The 23345-nt window shown below is 36.8% G+C and overlaps 3 protein-coding genes across 4 annotated transcripts in view; 2 read left to right on the top strand and 1 right to left on the bottom strand.

Moving 5' to 3' along the window:
* Positions 1–1870, bottom strand: part of LOC107588450 (NACHT, LRR and PYD domains-containing protein 5-like) — a 29173-nt gene extending 27303 nt beyond the window's left edge. The window contains exons 1-3 of the mRNA XM_016276547.1: positions 1849–1870; positions 1415–1481; positions 1219–1335 (exon numbers count right to left, since the gene is read on the bottom strand). Coding sequence (XP_016132033.1) covers positions 1219–1335; positions 1415–1481; positions 1849–1867 — 203 coding nt within the window. The 5' untranslated portion in view covers positions 1868–1870. The remainder of the gene's footprint in view (positions 1–1218; positions 1336–1414; positions 1482–1848) is intronic.
* A 6508-nt stretch (positions 1871–8378) lies between these two features.
* On the top strand, positions 8379–9593 carry LOC107588449 (V-type proton ATPase subunit e 2-like). 2 transcript variants are annotated; one of them, XM_016276545.1, is made up of 4 exons: positions 8379–8625; positions 8787–8834; positions 9090–9189; positions 9287–9593. In XM_016276545.1, exons 1-3 carry the CDS (start codon positions 8522–8524, stop codon positions 9181–9183), a joined length of 246 nt encoding a protein of 81 aa, XP_016132031.1. In that variant the 5' UTR covers positions 8379–8521; the 3' UTR covers positions 9184–9189; positions 9287–9593. The 2 variants fall into 2 exon arrangements, with proteins under 2 accessions (XP_016132031.1, XP_016132032.1); XM_016276546.1 differs by having other exon boundaries at positions 8380–8625; positions 9290–9593.
* Positions 9594–11921: 2328 nt separating this feature from the next.
* Positions 11922–20779, top strand: LOC107588470 (4-hydroxy-2-oxoglutarate aldolase, mitochondrial). The gene is made up of 8 exons (XM_016276572.1): positions 11922–12408; positions 12662–12884; positions 13435–13563; positions 13641–13768; positions 13942–14076; positions 16221–16317; positions 20010–20143; positions 20466–20779. The coding sequence occupies exons 2-8, from the start codon at positions 12680–12682 to the stop codon at positions 20613–20615; spliced, it is 978 nt and encodes a 325-aa protein (XP_016132058.1). The 5' UTR covers positions 11922–12408; positions 12662–12679; the 3' UTR covers positions 20616–20779.
* Positions 20780–23345: the final 2566 nt, after the last annotated feature.

The raw sequence follows: 23345 nt of genomic DNA on the forward strand, positions 1-23345 counted from the left end.
CTACTAAAATTTGTAGAAACGTAATTTTCTGTAAAGTTGCTTTGCAACGATTTGTATCGTAAAAAGCGCTATACAAATAAACTTGAATTTAATTGAATTGAATACCAGAATTTTCATTTTTGGGTGAACTATCCCTTGAAGTATTCATTTGAGGAGTATAATGGTGACGCATTAACATCAGCACACTTTCAAAGAAAGTCTTTCTTAAAAACAAATTGAATTTCATTTTGTATTTAATTTTAGTTATGCTGTCATTGTTCTTATTGTGTAACAATGTATTACCTTAAGCAAGTATTTTTTTGGGGGGGTGGGGGGTGGGAGAAGATGAAGTATTATCATAGATTTTTAGTTTTGGGTTTTGGTTTTATATGGGGTTGCATTATATTTTAACAAATGCATTCAAACAAATTAGCTATGTGTGTATTACACTTCTCTGTATATTTGTAATCTGCATGAATTGCTGTGTACTTTTGAAAAAAATATTTCAAATAAGTATTTTTTTTCCAAGAAATGTTTTTGCTTATTGCCTTACTGCTTTTAATAATGTACAATATTAAGGTTGCCAAAATGCTATAAAATGTTATAGTTGACCAAAGCTTTTTTAATCTGTTATTAAAGGGGTCATATGATGTTGCTAAAAATAACATTATTTTGTGTATTTGGTGTAATGCAATGTGTTTATGCGGTTTAATGTTTAAAAAAAACACATTATTTTCCACATAATGTACATTATTTTTGCTTTTCTATGCTCCGCCTTTCTGAAACGCGTCAAATTATACAAAGCTCATCGTTCTGAAAAGCGAGGTGTGCTCTGATTGGCCGTATGCCTCAAGTGTGTGACGGAAATTTTACGCCCCTCAGCATACTGTGATGCCGTTACCCGGCACGACGAGACAAAAACAATAAAAATCTAAATATCTGGTTTTATCATAGATTTTATCATAGTTTTGTTTAATTTATTGAAACACCACTGCATATAGTGGATAAAGCTTTAATTTAAACAAAAATCATGTTAAATCAACATGAGGTACCGTGACATAAAAAGCAAAAAACAACATTAAAAAATCATGTTCATCTGACAAACGTAGGTTGGGTAACATAAACGGAGATAAATTAAGATACAGACAGACACAGAAACATCCAGCAGCAATAGGGACACCTGGTGAATGTCCATAATGCACCACACCTGCAGTATATATGACACTCATAATATCTCACCTGCGCTCAACAGAAGAGTCTTCCTCTCTGCAGAGATCTGAAAGATCCCTCCGTTGTTTTTTCCTCACAGACACATCGATGTGTTCAGGCAAGAATGATTCAAAACGCTGAATCAGACTATAAATGAAAATGTTATTGTAGTATGCATTTATTGTTTCTGAACATTAAAAATCTGAAACATTTCAAGTTCTCTCACCGCTTGACTGTCTTTATCTGTGTGTCATGTTCTTCAGAGAGATTCATTCTGAAGGCCATGGTTTCATCTAAAAGCAGACACGTGTTGATCCACAGAGTGAGTTATGAATCACCTCAGTAATTAATTTTCTCAAATCCACCTCTGTCTCAACAGTCAGTCCACAACAATGACCTGCACACATGAAAAACAATTTCATCTTGACATCATGTACACAGAATCTAATTATTCACAAACTGCGTAACAAATTCAGACAAGCACTGTGTTAAAATGAAAGTAAAAGTGGAATCTGATGATTTACAGACTCTGTGTTTTCTCTCTTGATGTAATTTTAACTACTTTAAAAATATTTGATACTGCTTATTGTTGTACTTCACTTTAAACCAGTCTGGATTGATTTTGACTATCAAATACGATTTTAATATTGTGATACTCACTGTGTTTTTCTCTCTTCATGTAGTTCACTTCCTTATATGGCAAAACAGATCCTGCTGCAATAGTTTCACTTTCATGTGTCACCTGACAAGGAGGAGTTTGAGTCTCTTAATATTGAATTTCATTCTTTGTTATTTAAAGTTATACCCCCTGAAATTTTCTTCACAGGTGTGCTTCGAGTGTTGATTAACTGAATATATAAAGGCAGAGCGGCGGTGGCCTAGAGTGAGGAACGGCTGGAGAGCTAGAGTGAGAGGAGGCCGATGGGCTTGAGAACGGCACGGCCGGCAGATTCGACGAAGGAGCGTCCGGAAGGCTTGCGGCAACCACATGTGACGACCCCGGGCTGGACTCCGCTTCATCTACAGTGAAAGCCGATCCGGCGATCCACAGCGCTAAGTTGTTGCATTTCCTCAGAAACCAGCACGGATCAGCTCTAGGCATGACGAAGTGGATATACAGTGAAAGCCGATCCGGCGATCCACAGCGCTAAGTTGTTGTATTTCCTCAGAAACCAGCACGGATCAGCTCTAGGCATGACGAAGTGGATATCATTCTCTTTTGGAAGGCCAAACAAAGTAGTTTCGCTTTCACAACGAATCACACAGTGCCTTCAAGACATGACGGTGGTCGGCAACAATACTACAGCGAGAATAAAAGTTACGTCTTCTTTCTTTGTGTGAACATTTGGGCGGCGTTATGCAAATCGTCCCACATCGTGACGTAATTTCACACTAAAGTTTTTAACAGTGTATGCAATTTAAGAAAACTGAAAAAATACTGTATAAAACATGCAGTAATTTTTCTCTATAAAAAATGTGAATTACTGTAATTTGTCATTAATGTCATAATACTTAAAATAATACTTAAAATAACAGCCGAGTAGTTAATTTAGAGATAATTTTACAAATATTTGACTATAATTTACACTGTTAAAAATTTGAAAAACATTGAGTTGTTTACTCAATATCCCAGTAAACACGTTAATGTGGGGCCCACATGGGTTACACATGGGCTACAGGGGAATAGAGTAGACATCTTGGGCCCACTTGGGTGACCCAACTAGGACCCACATGGGTGAACCAGCTAGGACCCACATGGGAGAACCTAGGTGGGATCCCCATGTGGTTCCTAGTTGGGTAATTAATGGGAAATGTGTGCATGGGCTCAAAATGGGCTATACAAGAAACCCTATTTGTTTTATCAAATATACAAGTGCAAACATAATTAATCCCATATAGGGTGATTACATGGATACATACAGTCATGGCCAAAAGTTTTGGCAGTGACATAAATTTTGTGTTTTGCAAAGTTTGCTGCTTAAGCTGTTGTGGTGTTCATTCACATTGTTTCTAGATGATTGTGTAGAGTGATCAGATGTATTTTAAATAATTGCTAAAAGCTTCATTGGCCAAAAAATGAACTTTTCACAAAAAAAAACAAATTTCACTGTTTTTTGATGCTGACACAAAAGGACCAGCTAACATGAATTGACTAATCATATCAGCAGCACATGTGAAAGTGTGAATGAGTACTAGTCAGGTGAAATCACTATCATACTGATTAGATTGTAAGAGCAGACTGATTGCTATAAAAGGAGGGAAGAAATTATTCTAATCATTGTGTTCTTGTTAGCAATGGTTACCTCCAAAGAAACACTTGCAGCCATCCTCGCGGTGCATCAAAATGGCCTCACATGCAAGGAAGTTGCTACAAAGAATATTGCACCTGAAAGAACCATTTACTGGATCATCAAGAACTTCAAGGAGAGAGGTTTGACTGCAGTGAAGAAGTCTTCAGGACGTCCCAGAGTGTCAGCTACAGATTCGTGTCTCCACCAGTGCAGAGCTTGCTCAGGAATGGCAGCAGGTTGGTGTGAGAGCATCTGCACGCACAGTGAGGCCAAGTCTTTTGGACAACGGCCTGGTGTCAATAAGGGCAGCAAAGAATCCACTTCTCCCCAAGAAAAACATCAAGGACAGACTGAAATTCTGCAGGAAGTACAAGGATTGGACAGCAGAAGACTGGTGCAAAGTTATTTTCTCTGATGAAGCTCACTTCCGACTGTTTGGGACATCTGGAAAATCAGTTGTTCAGAGGAGAAAATGCTACCACGAGTCCTGTGTTGTGCCAACAGTTAAGCATCCTGAGAGCAATCATGTGTGGGGGTGCTTTTCAACTAAGAGAGTGGGCTCTCTCATAATTCCGCCCAAAAACACTGCCATGAGTAAAAAATGGCATCAAAACGTCCAGCAAGAGCGACTTCTTCCAACGATCCATGAGCAATTTGGTGATGATCCGGCTTATTATTGTTTTTCAGTATACCATAGAAATATGTGGAAAAATAATCTACAAATACTGAAGCAGCAGACTTTGCAAAACACAAAATTGATGTTACTGCCAAAACTTTTGGCCATGACTGTAGTGCACATATGGGTCTTTAAAATTATTTTTGTTGTTGATTTGACACTTGGATTACTTAATTTATGACATCAAACTACCACGAGATACAGCACTTCCTCGATCTTCATGCATGACAGATCCTGTGAAATTTCATTCAGCAATTCCCATCCCCAACACGACAGGCACTGAATCGCGCCGGCGCCATTTACTAACTGACCACTTTGCTGTAATTTTCCAGAAATATAATTTGTTATTGAACACCCAAAATAAAGGCAACAATAAAGAGGCTTTTACATTATTTGATTTAAGAAATTTAATTTGGTTGGAAGGAATGTTATGTTACTAAAGCCTTTTGGGTAAATTTTTATTTTTCTCTTACCATTCTTGCTGGGCGCCTGGTGCAGCAGGTCAAGCAGAATCTTGTTCAGTTGCTCTCTCTGTGCTTCCCTTCTTCCCTGGATTGATGGATGAAGAGGTAAAGGGGAGAGTGAGGATAAGCATGGGGCATCCACCGCATCCCGCCCTCCTCCTCCCCTCTCTCGGGAGCCCTCATCCGTCTCTCTCCTCTCTACCCTCTCTTCACCTTCCTCTTCTTCCTCCCCACCTGTCCTCCTTTCCTGTGATGTGGATAGCTGGGATACAGGGGCGCTGGAGTCCTCCTGCGTGGTCCCCATCTCTCGAGAAGCTGGCAGACAGCCGATCACATGACGCGCTGGTGGAGGGCTCTTCATCGCACTGCATAGACAGCAACGCAACTGAAATGTTCCCAAGTCCAGAAACGTAGCAAGGACATCGTTAAAATAATCCATGTGACATCAGTGGTTCAACTGCAATTACACAAAGCTATGAGAAAATATTTTATGTGCAAAAGACAAAAAAACAACTTTATTCAACAATTCGTCTCCACCTTATTCGTTAGCAAATTCCTCTATTATAATCAGTGATGCTGTCTACTCTGGATGCGGCGCAGCATGACACAACAAATCCCTGACAGTGAAGCCTCCTTCTATTTAGCACATACTGAGACAAAGTTCAAAGGATTTGCAACTTGAGGCTGGATGCGACAAAGAGTCTGTTGCAAATCAGTTGTACTTTGAATAATCACCTGAACATGCCACAGTCCTGCTCAATCCTGTTTCTTTATAGTGCTGTTTCCCTGTGTTCCTCATTTGGGATCCAGACCTGTGTGATGGCTTCCAGTCAAAGTTCTCTTGACTCCAGACATTATAATTAATGAGTTGTGAGTGCCCTTTACTGGGAAGGTTTGGGACATTTTTAATACTCAGTGCTGCGTTTCCAGAACACCAGTGCAGTACGATGCATTGTTGGAGAAACTTAACAAACACAGAATGTTCCCCAAACATTCCCATATTGTTTCCATTTATTTATTTTAGGAACCAAATAAGAACGTTCTAGGAACATTCCTTGTAGGTTCTTTTTTTAATATCCGAAAAAGAACGTTCCCTGTAGGTTATTTTTAGGTTACATTTTATAACAAAGAACCTTTCCAGAACGTTCTGGGAACCAAAAATTGTTAGCTGGGAACTAGCTAGTCACTAAAAGTAAGTACACCCAATGGTAATAGAGCACATATGTACATACACACTCCTTAAAAACAGCCTTTAATTCTCCTAACAAACTAAAAAGTCGTAGAATAAAATTTGTGTATGGAATGAAAGATATAGATTGCAATACATGTTAGCTTGGTTGTTTTGCTGAAGTACAAGTCTATTTTAGGTCTGCGTGTCATACTACCAAGAAGCTTTGCTATAACCACAGGTTGAAAGATGTAGTTCCATCAGAGGTGTAAACAAGATGAGAAGTGGGAACATTTTACTAGCCAGACATATTCATGATCATACAGTAGGGTAATCCTGTGTTCAATGGTAAACAAACAAACCAAAACCTATTATAAGGCTGTAAAAGCTTTTATCTGGTCACATGTGAATTAGGCCTAGCACACTGCTATACTGTTAAAGATCGCTTGATCTGGAAAGCATTGTCTGTGTACAAACATCTGACAGACGTCTGTAAGATGTCAGTTTTACATACATCCTGTAGCATTTGGACCAATCAGACACACAACTTTTTGTTATATTTAACAAATAATATCGAACTCCCCATCACCTAACCAAATGGCCAATTACGAGGGTCTATGGACCCTTCATTTTTGATTTAACTTTTAATTATTACAGGGTAATCATAACCAGTTTGGTGCTGACCGCTGTTTGCTGCTATTTATTGTGAGTATAATTAAACATTTTGGGAAAATACTGCCACATAAGTTGCAAATACTCAATTTTGTTATTCATATTTTGGGTAATTGAAATAAAAAATAAACCTTCATGCAATGTAGTGTATGATATCACCTTTACACATTCGCTGTTTACAGTGCATTTTTGCAGTTATATGTTTGTTGATGCTATAAATCACTGAAATGTATGAAGTAGTATACCGTTTATTTGGAATATTCACTACTGTATTCATATCCATTACAGCTGGTTAGTAGCGATACTGGCTCAAGCAAATCCTCTATTTGGACCTCAGCTTAAAAATGAGACCATATGGTATCTGCGCTACTTCTGGGAGTAGATGGAGGTAAACTGGTGTTCATATCAGATTATTTAATGAAAACTGGATTTATCGTCAAATAGACGTCTCTGTGATGTACGTGTACTATATAATTAAGATGGACAATTGCTCAGCGGGTTATAGATTAGAATTGGGTGTAACAATGCCGGTGATCTTTGGATGAACTATGTGAAGTTGAAAAAATCGGGTAATCAAGACCTCTTTCACTTTTACGCTAGAATGAACTTAAATGATTGTTCTGAAGATGACGAACAAAGCTTTTATTTACTCATATTTTTAACAAAGTTTACATTCTGCAAGTATTACAACAATAGATTTTATGGTTTTGTTAACCGTAGTAAAATTGTACATCGACAATATTGGAGACTCTGAATTTTGGGCTCCCCCAGGAACACATACAGTTGAAGTCAAACATTTACATACACCTTGCAGAATCTGCTAAATATGAACCATTTTACTAAAATAAGGGGGGAGAAAACTTTTGAACAGAATAAAGATGTGTACATTTTTCTTATTTTGCATAAATATCTTCTTTTTTTTCCCATTTAGTACTGCCCTTCAGAAGCTACAGAAGATACTTTCATGTGTCCCAGAAGACAAAACAAGTTACATTTACCCTGATCTTCAAATTCAGAAAGTGTTCACCCCCTGGCTCTTAATGCATGGTTTTTCCTTCTGGAGCATTTTTATAAATTCATCTATTATTTTCTCTTGTGGACTATATGCAAACATCTTTTATGTGAAATATCTTATTCATGTCAGTACTAAGTAAACAATAACATGCATTTTGTGTGATCCCTCTTATTCTGGTCAAATTATTAACATTGTTCAGATTCTGTAAGGTGTATGTAAACGTTTGACTTCAACTGTATGTAACGAGGAGCAGGGAAATTACCTAAAGTAATTAGCACAACTTTTGCACTTCTTTTGTAATTTTACATAAATACACATGTTATGTTATTTTATTCTGGGGGACATGAACATTTTCTTGAATAGTCCAGTAGATGGCTGCAGTGATCCACTCATGCTGCTCACTATAGACCAGCTGTTCACATGAAGAGCCCCAAGACGAATTACATTGACATGTTCAAGTTATGCTAAAATACTTATAAAATAAAGAGGAAAGATACACTTATAAACTATATAAAACAGGATAAATACACTTAAAAAGATATCAATCATAATAATGCTCTCAACAATAGGCTAGTTGGTTTTATTGAGGACCAACTTTCTGGAATCACAAAATTAATCACAGTAAATTGGTTTAAAACAAACTGCTTTAACATAATTACAGCAGAATTAGTAGTGGAAGTATCTTCTCAATAATTACAGGTTTTCACTAGAAATAATCCATTGCTTAAATAGTAACTGATGACCGATGAAGATATTTAGAATTCATATTCAACTAATTGTATTTATTGACATCCAAGTCAAGAAACACAAACTTATAAAATGGTTGCAGTTTAAGCTATAATAGATGTATTACTGCGTCAATGTAACGAGAAGGGGATCGGTTTGAGTGACAGCTCCATTCGACCAATAGCGAAGAGACTCAGAATAGCAATGGTCCAATCAGGAGCAGGTGGGCGTGAGCGAAGGATTAGTGACAGATCGCGCTGTATTGAACTGGATGCTGATATCTTCATATTATACTGTCTAGAATAACGCACAAGTGTCGCAATGGTGTCGCACTCGCTGGCTTTACCGATGATCTGTTTCACCACGCTGTGGGGTCTGGTTGGGGTTGTGGCCCCGTTTTTTGTACCGAAAGGACCAAACAGAGGGTGAGGACTGCTGCTGGAATAAAGGCCAAGCGATTCATTCATTCATCGATCTTTAAACGCATCCGTTCTCCTACAGTACAGCCTGTGTCTTTAAATGTTATTGCAATGTTATTCCGTGTTGCATTAGTGTTCATTTTTGATTTAACTTTTAATTATTACAGGGTAATCATAACCAGTTTGGTGCTGACCGCTGTTTGCTGCTATTTATTGTGAGTATAATTAAACATTTTGGGAAAATACTGCCACATAAGTTGCAAATACTAAATTTTGTTATTCATATTTTGGGTAATTGAAATAAAAAATAAACCTTCATGCAATGTAGTGTATGATATCACCTTTACACATTCGCTGTTTACAGTGCATTTTTGCAGTTATATGTTTGTTGATGCTATAAATCACTGAAATGTATGAAGTAGTATACCGTTTATTTGGAATATTCACTACTGTATTCATATCCATTACAGCTGGTTAGTAGCGATACTGGCTCAAGCAAATCCTCTATTTGGACCTCAGCTTAAAAATGAGACCATATGGTATCTGCGCTACTTCTGGGAGTAGATGGAGGTAAACTGGTGTTCATATCAGATTATTTAATGAAAACTGGATTTATGAGGATTCAATAATGATTGAGATGTTTATGATTCATTCTCATGTCTTGCAGCAGGTGTCATTCGGAAGATTCTGAATCTCGTCAGGCTTTTTTCTTTTAAATGTCACTATTATAATCAATAATACCCACACAATAGTGAAGGATCGACTCCAAGAGAACAGCATTTGTGATGAAACAAGTTGCAACACACATTTTCTCAATTACAAAAAGAACGATTCAACTTTTGTTTAAACAAACATGTTACTTAACAGATATGCAACATAATGAATAGAAGATTTGGAAATAGTATACAGCAGTGTATCTCAACCTTTTGGCGTACCGGACCCCCGTCCAATTCAGAACCATCCTCAAGGACCCCCAGAACAAAATTGACTCATATCATTTGTGTCTTTGTGAGGACCAAATGCAGTCAAGTATAATTCAAATTAGCTGACTTGTCCAGCTTGGCCATATCATCAGCTATATTAGATTTTTCTTTCATGGGAACATGTCATGTCACAAAAATTCATACTTTATATGTACCCCCTGGCCTTATGTCAAGGACCACTAGAGGTCCACGGACCCCTGGTTGAGAAACACTGGTATACAGGATAGTATTCTAAAAATATACAAAGAAATGTTATAGTGATATTCTTGTGATCTTTAAAGAATTGTAAGAACATCAAAGTGTGTGCTTTGGATGTCTGAGAGTTGAGTATATGAGTAAATGTTTTTGTTTTGTTTTGCATCAAGGCACAGGTTTGTTTATTTTAGTCTATTTAATATTAAGTTGTCCTCACTTGCATGTGACACTGTATCCACGTTTACCTGGTGAAATTATTTTTATATTTATTATTGTTTTTATTTGTAAATGTGATTGCTATTCTGTTGATGTTTTATATCATCGTGTGAAGATTTTGAAGCTGTGTCGTACAAAATAAATCGAGTGAATCTACTGAATTTCTGTGCCAGCTATAATGGGCTGTATATAACCTCCAGCACTCCCACAGACACAATACAGGAGTTAGCATGCATAATCTGTGAACATTTGATTTATGAATTCACGTCAGGCCCCAGGTTTATATCAATGAGGAACCATACAACCAGAAGCAAAAGTGCATGGATAATGTCAGAAAGGTTTGCATTGGTAGGGTGGAAAAAGTATAGATTTTACGATTTCACGAATTAACTAAAAAACATTATCTTGGCTACAAGCATCAGTTATCAATACTTTGTCAGAAAGAAGAAGCAAAAAGACCTTGACATCTGCTGATTCATCCGTATGCTGTGTGCAAGGTTGATTAATTGTGACCTGTTTGGAAGAACTGAAAAACATGTTTTAATTACGATATATAAGTACACACTAAACAATTTTTTGTATTCATACCCTATAATAACTTTATTTTATTTAACCAGAATTTTTTTTTAACTACAAATTTTTTTATACTATGATATACAACCACTACGGGGAATCATAATTTATGAATATCAATGCTTATGAATTAAAACATTTAGCCGACAAGTGCTGGCCCACTTTTTCAGCCTTGGTTCCAGAAGTGTTCATTACAGTTATACTGTATATGACGGTGAATCATATCATCACACACTTTTATTTGAAGTAAAAAGTGTTTGAAATCAGACAAAAAGAAAAATTTAAAAGACTGTGTACTTAACATCTTCCCATATCCATACTCCCATGAAACATTGTGAACAACGTATAAAAAACGGCTGTAAACATTAAACCAGGGTTCCTCAGATCTTGCCCTGGAGGGCCAATGCGCTGCAGAGATTAGCTCCAACCCTGATCAAACTCACCTACCTGTGATTTTCTAATGATCCTGAAGACACTGATTAGCTTGCTCAGGTGTGTTTGATTAGGGTTATAGCTAAACTCTGCAGGAAAGTAGATCTTGTGGGCCAGATTTGAGGACCCCTTCATTAAACTATTGACTTAAAAGTTGTTTATTACATATATATATATATATGTGTGTGTGTGTGTGTGAACCTGGAGCACAAAAGCAGTCTTAAGTCGCTGGGGTATATTTGTAGCAATAGCCAACAATACATTATATGGGTCAAAATTATTGATTTTTTTATGCCAAAAATCATTAGGATATCAAGTAAAGATCATGTTCAATGAAGATATTTTGTAAATTTCCTAACGTAAATAAATCACAACTTAATTTTTGATTAGTAATATGCATTGCTAAGAACTTCATTTGGACAACTTTAAAGATGATTTTCTCAATATTTAGATTTTTTTGCACCCTCAGATTCCAGATTTTCAAATAGTTGTATTTCAGCCAAATATTGTCCTGTCCTAACAAACCACACATCAATGGAAAGCTTATTTATTCAACTTTCAGATCTCAATTTCGAAAAATTGACCCTTATAATTAGTTTTGTGGTCCATATATATATATATATATATATATATATATATGTATATGTATATATATATATATGTGTGTATATATATATATATATATATACACACACACACACACAAACTGACATAATTTTTAAATAACCAGATTTATAAAATATGAAAGTAGTTTAGGGATACCGACTCGATTTACGGTGTTCGCGGTGCTTTAAGAGTGGGCGGAGCACGGCAAAGCTCCGATTCTGTGATTGGTAGACATGTCTTTGTAGGATTATGGGTAATGTAGTTCTTAATCAGAAATAGCGCTGTTAAACGTGGTATTAAATCATATAACGTGGAATGACTGCTTTAGCTAAAGTATATATAATTTATAAACAACCTCGAAGCTCATGGTACATCTGTTAAATTTCGTCATTCAAAGTCAATTCTCTTAAGGAGATAATGAAAGGACTTTTTACTCCCGGAAGCAGAATAGTGCGCTTAAAGGAGAGCCTAACAAGTCGTGCAAGTGCTGTTGACATATCTCAAAACAATTATTTATAAGTGACAGCACGCTTCAGGACCGTAACTAATATTCAAAAGCTAAACTTGGGAGTCGTGGTGTTGCACGCACTGAAGTCAGTGACACCTTTCTGCTTATGCACGAGAAAGAGAGCTGTTACACAAGCAGGTTTCTCTTCTTCAGATACAACAACAGGATAATAATAAACACTAATAATACTTCTACATTGAGTTGTGACACTACTTGTCAAGGTCTCCGATAGAGTAAGACTTCTCTGCTTCTGCGAGACTGGTTGAACATCTGCAGGTATGCAAAACAAAGTCGTCTCAGCTACATTTTATATGCGTTATGTCACGAGAATCACTTATTTATTTAGCCAGTTCATTTGAGATTTTTGCCTAAAAGAGGTCTGTTTATAACAGCAAGCCTCCCCAAATGTTTTCCCAAACGTTGTCAGCATTTAGAGTTGATAAGTGTGTTGATTATTAACTGCATGGCAGCTTTAGAATATACCAGAGTTCACATTTTCCTTTAACCACATCTGTTTTCTTTTCTACAGAGGATCACAGCCAGCGGAATGTTTGCAATACGAAGAAGCTTCAGTCTTCTGTGCAGAGGATCAGCTGCTTCAACATGGAGAAATAAAAGTCAAAGTGCTGCGAAGAGGCTGGATATAAGGGGGATTTATCCTCCCATTGCCACTCCATTCACTCAGAGTGAAGATGTGGATTACCAAAGACTTGATGACAATCTTAAGAAGTACGGCAACTTACCTTTCAGAGGTGGGTTGTTTCATTTTTGGACAAACGCACCATACATTACCCAGATAGCACAAGTACGTCTGCAATATGTCTGTTAAAGATCGCTTGATCTGGAAAGCATCTGTGGTGTACAAACCTCTGACAGACGTCTGTAAGATGTCGGTTTTACATGCATTCTAAACCATAAACATCTAATAGACATCTATTTGACATCTGATAGGAAACGTCCAATAGATGGATTGCAGATGAGCAAACACTCTAAAAAAATATGTCTTGGAGACACCAAATAGACGTCTCTGTGATGTTCGTGTGCTATCAGTGTATGCAGCAGAAACCACAAAGACATGTTATGATGAATGTAACACCTACAACATTTAATATGTGCTATAGGCTATGTATTGTCATTTTGTGTGACCCAGCTTTATGCTGACTGTAGTTAACAGATGATAAACCTCGTGCCGTTAAGGTTAAAGTCCGCTTTTCACCTAGTGGACGTATTGAAAATGCCATCTCAATATTTTTCCTCATCCTAAAATCTATTTGTACGACTCGCTGTTTATTGCACTGGCAGGTCTGGTAGTGCAGGGCTCTAATGGGGAATATCCATACCTGACACCGGAGGAGAGGGTTGAGGTGGTGAAGAGAGTCAAACAGGCGCTGCCAAAAGACAAGTTACTCATGGCTGGATCTGGCTGTGAATGTACGTCTCTCTTGGGTATTTATTTACATATACCAGATGACATTTACACTCTAGATCACTTTTGTCTGTTCTTGTAGCCACCAGAGCCACAATCCAAATGAGCCAGCAAATGGCAGATGGCGGGGCTGACTGTTTGTTAGTGGTAACACCTTGCTTTTACCGCGGCCGAATGGATAGCCGAGCTCTTATAAACCACTACGCTAAGGTAGTCTTGAGTAATTGTATTTTTGTATTTAATCAAAGACTGTTCTCTATATTGTGTTCAAATGGAACTGTGGACATTATGCATATCATTGCACTCATTTGCATTTTACTTGGTTCAATTGTGGTTCACACTTTGTCTCATTCAAATGCATCATTGTTTTCCTTGATTCCAAGGTGGCAGATTCCAGTTCAGTGCCAGTTGTGTTGTACAGCGTGCCAGCAAACACGGGTCTCGACCTGCCTGTGGATGCAATAATCCAACTTTCCCAGCATCCAAATATTGTCGGCCTCAAAGACAGTGGTGGAGATGTAAGAGCTGCCATAATACATATTTAATGTAGTGATTTACATATATATATATATATATATATATATATATATATATATATACACACACACATACACACACTGTACAAAATCTGTGTCATACATGACATTGCACCCCAAATCATCACAGACTGTGGAAACTTAACATTGGACTTCAAGCAACTTGGGCTATGAGCTTCTCCACCCTTCCTCCAGACTCTAGGACCTTGGTTTCCAAATGAAATACAAAACTTGCTCTCATCTGAAAAGAGGACTTTGGACCACTGGGCAACAGTCCAGTTCTTCTTCTCCTTAGCCCAGGTAAGACGCCTCTGACGTTGTCTGTGGTTCAGGAGTGGCTTAACAAGAGGAATATGACAACTGTAGCCAAATTCCTTGACACGTCTGTGTGTGGTGGCTCTTGATGCCTTGACTCCAGCCTCAGTCCATTCCTTGTGAAGTTCACTCAAATTCTTGAATCGATTTTGCTTGACAATCCTCATAAGGCTGCGGTTCTCTCGGTTGGTTGTGCATCTTTTTCTTCCACACTTTTTCCTTCTACTCAACTTTCTGTTAACATGCTTGGATACAGCACTCTGTGGACAGCCAGCTTCTTTGGCAATGAATGTTTGTGGCTTACCCTCCTTGTGAAGGGTGTCAATGATTGTCTTCTGGACAACTGTCAGATCAGCAGTCTTCCCCATGATTGTGTAGCTTAGTGAACCAAACTGAGAGACCATTTTGAAGGCTTAGGAAACCTCTGCAGGTGTTTTGAGTTGATTAGCTGATTGGGATGTCATCATGTTCTATTTTGTTGAGATAGTGAATTGGTGGGTTTTTGTTAAATGTGAGCCAAAATCATCACAATTAAAAGAACCAAAGACTTAAACTATTTCAGTCTGTGTGCATTTAATTTATTTAATACACAAGTTTCACAATTTGAGTTGAATTACTGAAATAAATGAACTTTTCCATGACATTCTAATTTATTGAGATGCACCTGTATACGAAGAGTTCATATACAAAAACAGATAACTCCGTTTTGTTTTTTTAATTTTCAAAAATCATGTTTTTATTGTGTTTTGTGTTCGTGTTTTTTTCTAGTTATTTTTTAGCTTAAGCTAAAATTATCTGTAGTTCATATACAAAAACAGATAACTCCGTTTTGTTTTTTTAATTTTCAAAAATCATGTTTTTATTGTGTTTTGTGTTAGTGTTTTTTTCTAGTTATTTTTTAGCTTAAGCTAAAATTATCTGTTTTTGCAAATGAACTCTTCATATATATATTAGTGCTGTCAAACGATTAATCACTTTCAAAATAAAGTTTTTGTTTACATAATATATGTGTGTGTACTGTGTATATTTATTATGTATGTATAAAGACACACACATACAGTATATATTTTGAAAATATTTACATGTATTTGCATGTATATATTTATATTCATATAAATTATATCATATAGAAATATAATTAATATATAAACATAAAATTTTTCTTAAATATATACATGCATTGGGTGTGTATTTATATATATATATATATATAATAAATATACACAGCACACACAGATATTTTATGTAAACAAAACCTTTTATTTGGATGCGATTAATCGTTTGACAGCACTAATATATATACATATATATATATGTATATATATATATAAGAATAACATAAGTAATATATAAATATGAAAGACTACAATTTTACAAGATTACAATTGAAAATGTATTTCTTTTTTGTATCATTCATTGTTTCATGAATGTATTAAGTCTTTCTGTCCTTTATTTTTTCTTTTATTCTGCTATTGACCTTTGACCTGATCTCCTTTGTTTTTCTCCATGAGCTGCTTTTCATTTGAAATGCTTTTAGACATATAAGTGAGCGGAAACAAAATTCAAGGAAAAATAGATTTGACTCTCTCTTTCGGTCACTTGAAGTCTGATTATTTCATATGGACATTGTTTGTTAAAAAGTAACCACTGTATTCAAAGTCAAAGGATTTGTGCTATTATAAACTGCCTACTTACCAAATTAGGTGTGAAATCAGGCATAATAAATGTATTTCAGTTTTTTTCCTGTTTACAGTCTCTTTTTTCACTCCCTTTTATCACCTTTAAACACTTTAATATTTGATAATTGACAGATCACCAGAATAGCTCTGATTGTGCAGAAAACCAGATCGCAGGGTTTCCAGGTTCTTGCAGGATCTGCTGGTTTCCTCGTGGCTGCATATGCTGTCGGTGAGATTGAGTTTTTAATCCTCTTTACACTGTCGAGAATATTTCAAAGTATTAATCCTCTTATATTCATGCACCCTGCCATACAATATTTACTCATCTTTTGTTTTTTATTGTTTTAAATGACTAAATAATCAGTATTACAACACATACTACCACAATATATAGCTACAGTTGTACTTTAAAAATGTAACTTCACTTTTTTTTCTATTTTTGGTTTTGTAGTAGGCGACAGAGTTGTGGGAGTTTTGATGTAGAAAATGTCACGATGCAAAAATATTTAAATGGACTTAAAATAGGCTTTATTTTGACGAGGTTAATTATGACCTACGTTGGAGACGCTGCAGTTGATTTATTCTGTTTGTCTGTACAAACTGTTTCAAATTCCTCATAAAATACAGAAAGTACATTAAGAGTAATCGTTCAAACGTGACAAGTTGAACATGTCAAACAATTTGTGACCATGATAAAAAACAAATCATGCTAATTGTTGCCGTTCACCTTGAAGGGCAAGTGATTAATGCACATTGACAGAAATAAGAGTAGAAAGACGGTCCCTAATACAAACATGTCAGTCCTAATACAACATCTACTTCATTTTTCTCATAACATGAAGCTTGATACCGGGAGACAAAACTACAGTTAATCAAATGCCAGCTTGTGGGAGAGCATCTAGGAAGCCTGTCAATTAATCAACACAATCAAAGTCGCCTTAATATCTGTCAGAAAGACTGGGGGTGGCGAGTCGCTTGGCCATTATCATGAGCATAGGTGGTGTCAGGCTGTCTGTCAGTCAAACTGTTGTTTATGTGGGAGGGGGCTGTAGTTTGTCAATCACATAGTGAATGAAAGTTAGCAGTACTGAATTTCTAAATGTTTTTTTTTTTAATGGTTATTTTGGACTATTGGTTGCATGCATATCTTATTGGTGTGACATTAATGGAATTGGTCACTCATAAATAAAAATTAGCTGAAAATGTTTGTTTCTTCATCAGATTTGGAGAAATGTAGCATTGCATCACTTGCTCACCAGTGGATGCTCTGCAGTGAATGGGTGCCGTCATAATTAGAGTCCAAACAGCTGATAAAAAACATCACAATACTCTACAAGTAATCCACACCACTCCAGTCCATCAGTTAATGTCTTGTGAACCGAACAGCTGTGTGTTTGTAATAAACAAAACATCAAGACATTTTAAAAACTACAAAATTCAAGTAATATAGCTTTCTCCAGTGAAAAGGTAATCTTGTCTGAATCAGAAATATGCACAGATCAAGCACATTTTTCCAAACAAATATACTTTTTTATTGGTGGAAGCATTATGTACGAAATAAAAAATGTAAGATTACAAGATTAAAGTCGTATTTCAACTTTATTCTCATAATTTAGATTTTTTTTCTCAAAATAGTCCATCTTTATTCTTGTATTGCTAGGACTTTATTCCTGTAATTTTAACTTTTTTCTCAAAATATTCAGACTTTATTCTTGTATTGCTAGGACTTTATTCCTGTAATTTTAACTTTTTTCTCAAAATATTCCGACTTTATTCTTGTATTGCTAGGACTTTATTCCTGTAATTTTAACTTTTTTCTCAAAATATTCCGTCTTTATTCTTGTATTGCTAGGACTTTATTCCTGTAATTTTTACTTTTTTCTCAAAATATTCCGACTTTATTCTTGTATTGCTAGGACTTTATTCCTGTAATTTTAACTTTTTTTCTCAAAATATTTCAGCTTTATTCTTGTGTTGTTAGGACTTTATTCCTGTCATTTTAACTTTTTTTATCAAAATATTTCGGCTTTATTCTTGTATTGCTGAAAAGCTACATGACATTTCTCAGTAGGTTTCTCAGAGGTTCATGAAGGAGTTTAACTTAAAGATTCGCTATTAGTAGATGCTGCTGCTGGACACTGCTGAGAGACGCATAGATGCAGGTATTCACACACACTTAATCTCTCTCTCTCTCTCAATCATGATTCTGTCTGAGCTATGCGTTTTAAAACGAACACTAACTAGTGTAAATGTAGCCTAACAGATGTGTAAACTGAAGACTATTTGAGCTTTATTAAAACTATTTTGCACTGATTTATTGTGTTGGTTACATTTTGTTCCTTTGTGCAGTGGCTCAGGAGATGAGTCTTTGAGTTTGTATAAACATCAACAAGCTGAAAAATAAAACCAAAGTTTTTTTTTTTAGATAATGTAATCTTGTTAGAATTGATTTCATAAAATTGGTATCGAAAAAAGTATCATTCAGGAACCGGTATCGAAGTCAAGGTATCGGTATCGATATCGAAAAATTTGGAACGATACCCAGCCCTAATTACTAGTGAGACAGAGAAACGTGTCCAATATTATTAACTAGCTTGTTGGGGTGGCCAACCTCGGTCCTGAAGAGCCACCGTCCTGCAGAGTTCAGCTCCAGCCCTAATCAAACACACCTGAACTAGCTAATCAGTTGTTACTAGAAGTCATCAGCTGGTGTTCAGTGTCAGGCCTGTGTGCAAGGAGCACAAACCTGTAGTTGTCATTTGTGAGGCATGTAAGCACTGAGATGGCAATTTGAGATAGCGGTGTACCTGTGGGATTTTATTTTGTTAGTGTTATTTTCATCTATTCGGTCACATTCACTACAGTTGCACTACAGATGTTATCGGTTATCAGTGATATGTGTATGTCATGTGTGACAAAGTGGCAACTAAACATATTTAAAGTGTTAAATATGTTGGTCTAAATAACTGCTAAAATAATTATTTTAACAAAATGTCTTTATTCTTTAGTTTTGTTTTATGCTTGCATATACAGTGGGTACAGAAAGTATTCAGACCCCCTTAAATTTTTCACTCTTTGTTATATTGCAGCCATTTGCTAAAATCATTTAAGTACATTTTTTTTCCTCATTAATGTACACACAGCACCCCATATTGACAGAAAAACACAGAATTGTTGACATTTTTGCAGATTTATTAAAAAAGAAAAACTGAAATATCACATGGTCCTAAGTATTCAGACCCTTTGCTCAGTATTTAGTAGAAGCACCCTTTTGATCGAATACAGCCATGAGTCTTTTTGGGAAAGATCCAACAAGTTTTTCACACCTGGATTTGGGAATCCTCTGCCATTCCTCCTTGCAGAGTTTTTGACCCATGTGTGTAAACTTGATGTAGTAACACAAAACCTAGGGGAAAAAATAAAATATTAATTTGTGGTCATTGCAAAAAGATATTTATAGATCAGAGAATATTAAATGCTGAAATATACAGATTTCAAAAGATAAAACAAAAAAATGCCCAGCGAAGTATGAAATAACATACGGGTCATTTTAGACCCATGTTGTGCATAAGAAGGGGTTTTCATAGCTTGTGCAGCAAAGGGTTAAAGTTAAAACATCTTAATAAAAGATTTGTTTCTTACTAACATTCAGCGTTTTACTTCACAAGACATTAAATGATAGACTGGAGGGGTGTGGATTATTGTGATGTTTTTATCAGCTGTTTGGACTCTCATTCTGACGGCAACCATTCACTGCAGAGCATCCATTGCTGAGACACTGATGCAATGCTACATTTCTCCAAATCTGATGAAGAAACAAGCTCCTCTACATCTCAAATGACCTGAGGGTGAATACATTTTCAGCCCTATTTTTGGGTGAACTATTCCTTTAAGAGCCGATTATAAATCTGTTTGTTATAGGGGCCGTGGGAGGCGTGTGCGCCCTTGCAAATGTCCTGGGTCAGCAGGTGTGTGATCTAGCACAGCTGTGTGTTTCAGGACGCTGGGATGAGGCCAGAGAGCTCCAATATCGCCTCATCGAACCCAACACAGCAGTGAGCATCACATCACCATGGCAACGCCACACATTTATACCACAGATACATTTGCTGCTATATAGGCATGATAAACATTGGAAGCAACCCTTCCCCCAAGAGCTGCCGAACATGAGCTTTGCTTCAAAGGCCATGAGAAAGATTTACAATATGGTGTAAATAAGCTTTTGAACAAAAGATAAACATAACTGGCTGATCCTAAAAGGTTTGATCAAGGTGAACAGACTCTAAACGATGCCTTTGACCTTGTGTAAAAGAGAATCTATGATTGATTTTGACTCTATTCATTAAATTGCAGTGTCCCTCCCCCACTTTTTTATAGGTAACGCGGCAGTATGGCGTTCCCGCTTTGAAACAAGCAATGGAGTGGTTTGGATATCACGGGGGGGTGTGCCGGTCCCCACTGCAGCCTTTATCAAAGGCAGATTTAGAGCAGCTTCAAGTCAAATTCTCCTCCAATGGTTGGCTGTAGAAGCAGGAAGGCCAACGGAATCAAAGGGTTACAGTACTCAGGTGTTCTAAAACAGAATGTTTAATTATTCTTTTTGTGTTATCATTAATTCAAGCTGACTTTATAAAGAGATTTTCATCATAACGTTGCATTAAAATATAATTTGCAAGCTACATCTTATTCTTGTTTTGAAGTTAGCGAAAACAATTTGTTCTGTATTTTAGTACAGTATGTATTATATTTGAGTAAAAGGAAAAAACACTTCCAAATATTTTAAAGTACAATGTTTTTTTTATATTCTCATTTTGAAAACAGAGCAATATTAAATAATAATAATAATTCATTACATTTATATAGCGCTTTTCTAGGCACTCAAAGCGCTTTACATTGTCAGGGGGTATCTTCTCATTCACCACTAGTGTGCAGCATCCACCTGGATGATGCAACGGCAGCCATAGTGCGCCAGAACGCCCACCACACACCAGCTTATTGGTGGAGAGGAGACAGAGTGATGAAGCCAATTAGCAGATATGGGGATTGTTAGGAGGCCATGATGATCAGAGGCTAATGGGCAAATTTGGCCAGGATGCCGAGGTCACACCTCTACTCTTTTCGAAAGACATCCTGGGATTTTTAATGACCGCAGAGAGTCAGGACTTCGGTTTAACGTCTCATCCGAAGGACGGTGCTTGTTGGCAGTATAGTGTCCAGTATAGTTTATATTCTTAAAGCTGCAGTTCATAACTTTTTTGTGTTCAAAATTAACAAAGTTTATATAATAAGCGAGTACACCATGAATCCATTTTCCAAACGGTGTTTTTGGCTTGTCCCGAATCACTAAGTTACACCTATAATATTCAATTTAATGTGCGACCACAAGTGGGCGCTTTACACCACCAAGAAGTGTTTAAATTGTTTGCCGAGGCGCAAACCTGTGATCTCTTTTAAAACGGATGAAAAGCATTGGTATATGAGTCATGCATCTCTAAAGAGTAGACTGTTGCAGAGTGAGAAAATGAGAGGAAAAAACAACAACATTGCTACATTTTCTGACTCTTGCTGGGAGCAAAATGACAAGAAACTGTAGACAGAGAGCAGTCATTATCTTCTCTCTTTCACTGTAATACTTATGAGTTCTGACACATCACACTTCCACTGACTACCTTTTGCTACTGTCTTGATAACTTTGGGTATGTAAAATCTTTGAAGTGCCTCCCATGAGTGCTGAATAGTGACGAATGTCGATGTAGAGTCATGTAAAAGTCGCATGAATTCTGACATGACTGTTCAGACTGCGGTCGCATTGCAAAACATCTGACCTGTATCGGATTTAGTAACACATCTGGAAGTGGCACGAATCGGAATTGAAAAGATCAGATTCCATGCGGTTTGTGCTGTTCACACTGTCACGACAAAAAAAGATCCAAGTCACATTTGAGCAAAAAATTGGATTTGGGCCACATTTGCTTGCAGTGCGAGTATGTAAACTGTGCGTTTACGCTGCTTTTTTTTAAAACGGTGGGAACCAGTGTTTTAACATGTCATGCGTTCAGCCAGTCATACACTTATGTCACTGGTAGTTCCTGTTGTGCTGGATTAGACCCTATTCTGAAGGAGCTAGTTTAGTCCCACCAAAAAGTGTTCCTATAAATACAGAGTTCTGGCATGAAACTCTAGATGGCGCAGTCTGATAGGTCTAGCTCAATCTGACCTGGTGACATCATTGTCACGTGGCACAGCTGATTGGTTCTCTCCTGTATCGGTAGCCAATGAGCTCGCTGCTCAATATTCAGATACCTGGCTTTTGTTTGCTGTAGCAGTTGGCAGTGCACTTCAGAAACCCTCCACCTTCCCCAGCTCCACCTGTATAGATCTGCTACGGGGTGATGTATGTATGCTATATGGGGGTTATTCATGTGTTATATGTGCAGCAGCAATATTTCTTACATGCTCACAGCAGCATGTTGTGGATGTTATTGGCAGTAGCAAGTCTCAGTTCTTGCTCTGCCGTAGCAGCAGTGTAGCAGATCTATTCCGCCAAGACCAAATACATTAAAGAGGACATATGATGCGATTTCAATTTTTCCTTTCTCTTTGGAGTGTTACAAGCTCTTGGTGCATAAAGAAGATCTGTAAAGTTGTAAAGACTAAAGTCTCAAATCCAAAGAGATATTCTTTATAAAAGTTAAGAGTTAACCACGCCTACCTAAAACGGCTATGTGGGAAGATTTGCATAACGCCGCCCAAATGTTCACGCAAAGTCAAGTCAAGTTTATTTGTACAGCGCTTTTCACAATACAAATCATTGCAAAGCAATTTTACAGCAAATTAAGTTTCTACAATATTTAGTGGTAGCTTATCAGTGGTGACTGTCAGTTAATGTACAGGTGCATCTCAATAAATTAGAATGTCGTAGAAAAGTTCCTTTATTTCAGTAATTCAACTCAAATTGTGAAACTCGTGTATTAAATAAATTCTATGCACACAGACTGAAGTAGTTTAAGTCTTTGGTTCTTTTAATTGGGATGATTTTGGCTTGGCTCACATAACCCACCAATTCACTATCTCAACAAATTAGAATACTTCATAAGACCAATAAAAAAACATTTTTAGTGAATTAGTGAATTTCTGGAAAGTATGTTCATTTACTGTACATGTACTCAATACTTGGTTGGGCCTCCTTTTGCATGAATTACTGCATCAGTGCGGCGTGGCATGGAGACAATCAGCCTGTGGCACTGCTGAGGTGGT

This window comes from Sinocyclocheilus grahami, unplaced genomic scaffold, assembly GCF_001515645.1.
Source record: "Sinocyclocheilus grahami isolate Dianchi unplaced genomic scaffold, SAMN03320097.WGS_v1.1 scaffold103.1, whole genome shotgun sequence".
NCBI classification, from domain to species: domain Eukaryota; kingdom Metazoa; phylum Chordata; class Actinopteri; order Cypriniformes; family Cyprinidae; genus Sinocyclocheilus; species Sinocyclocheilus grahami.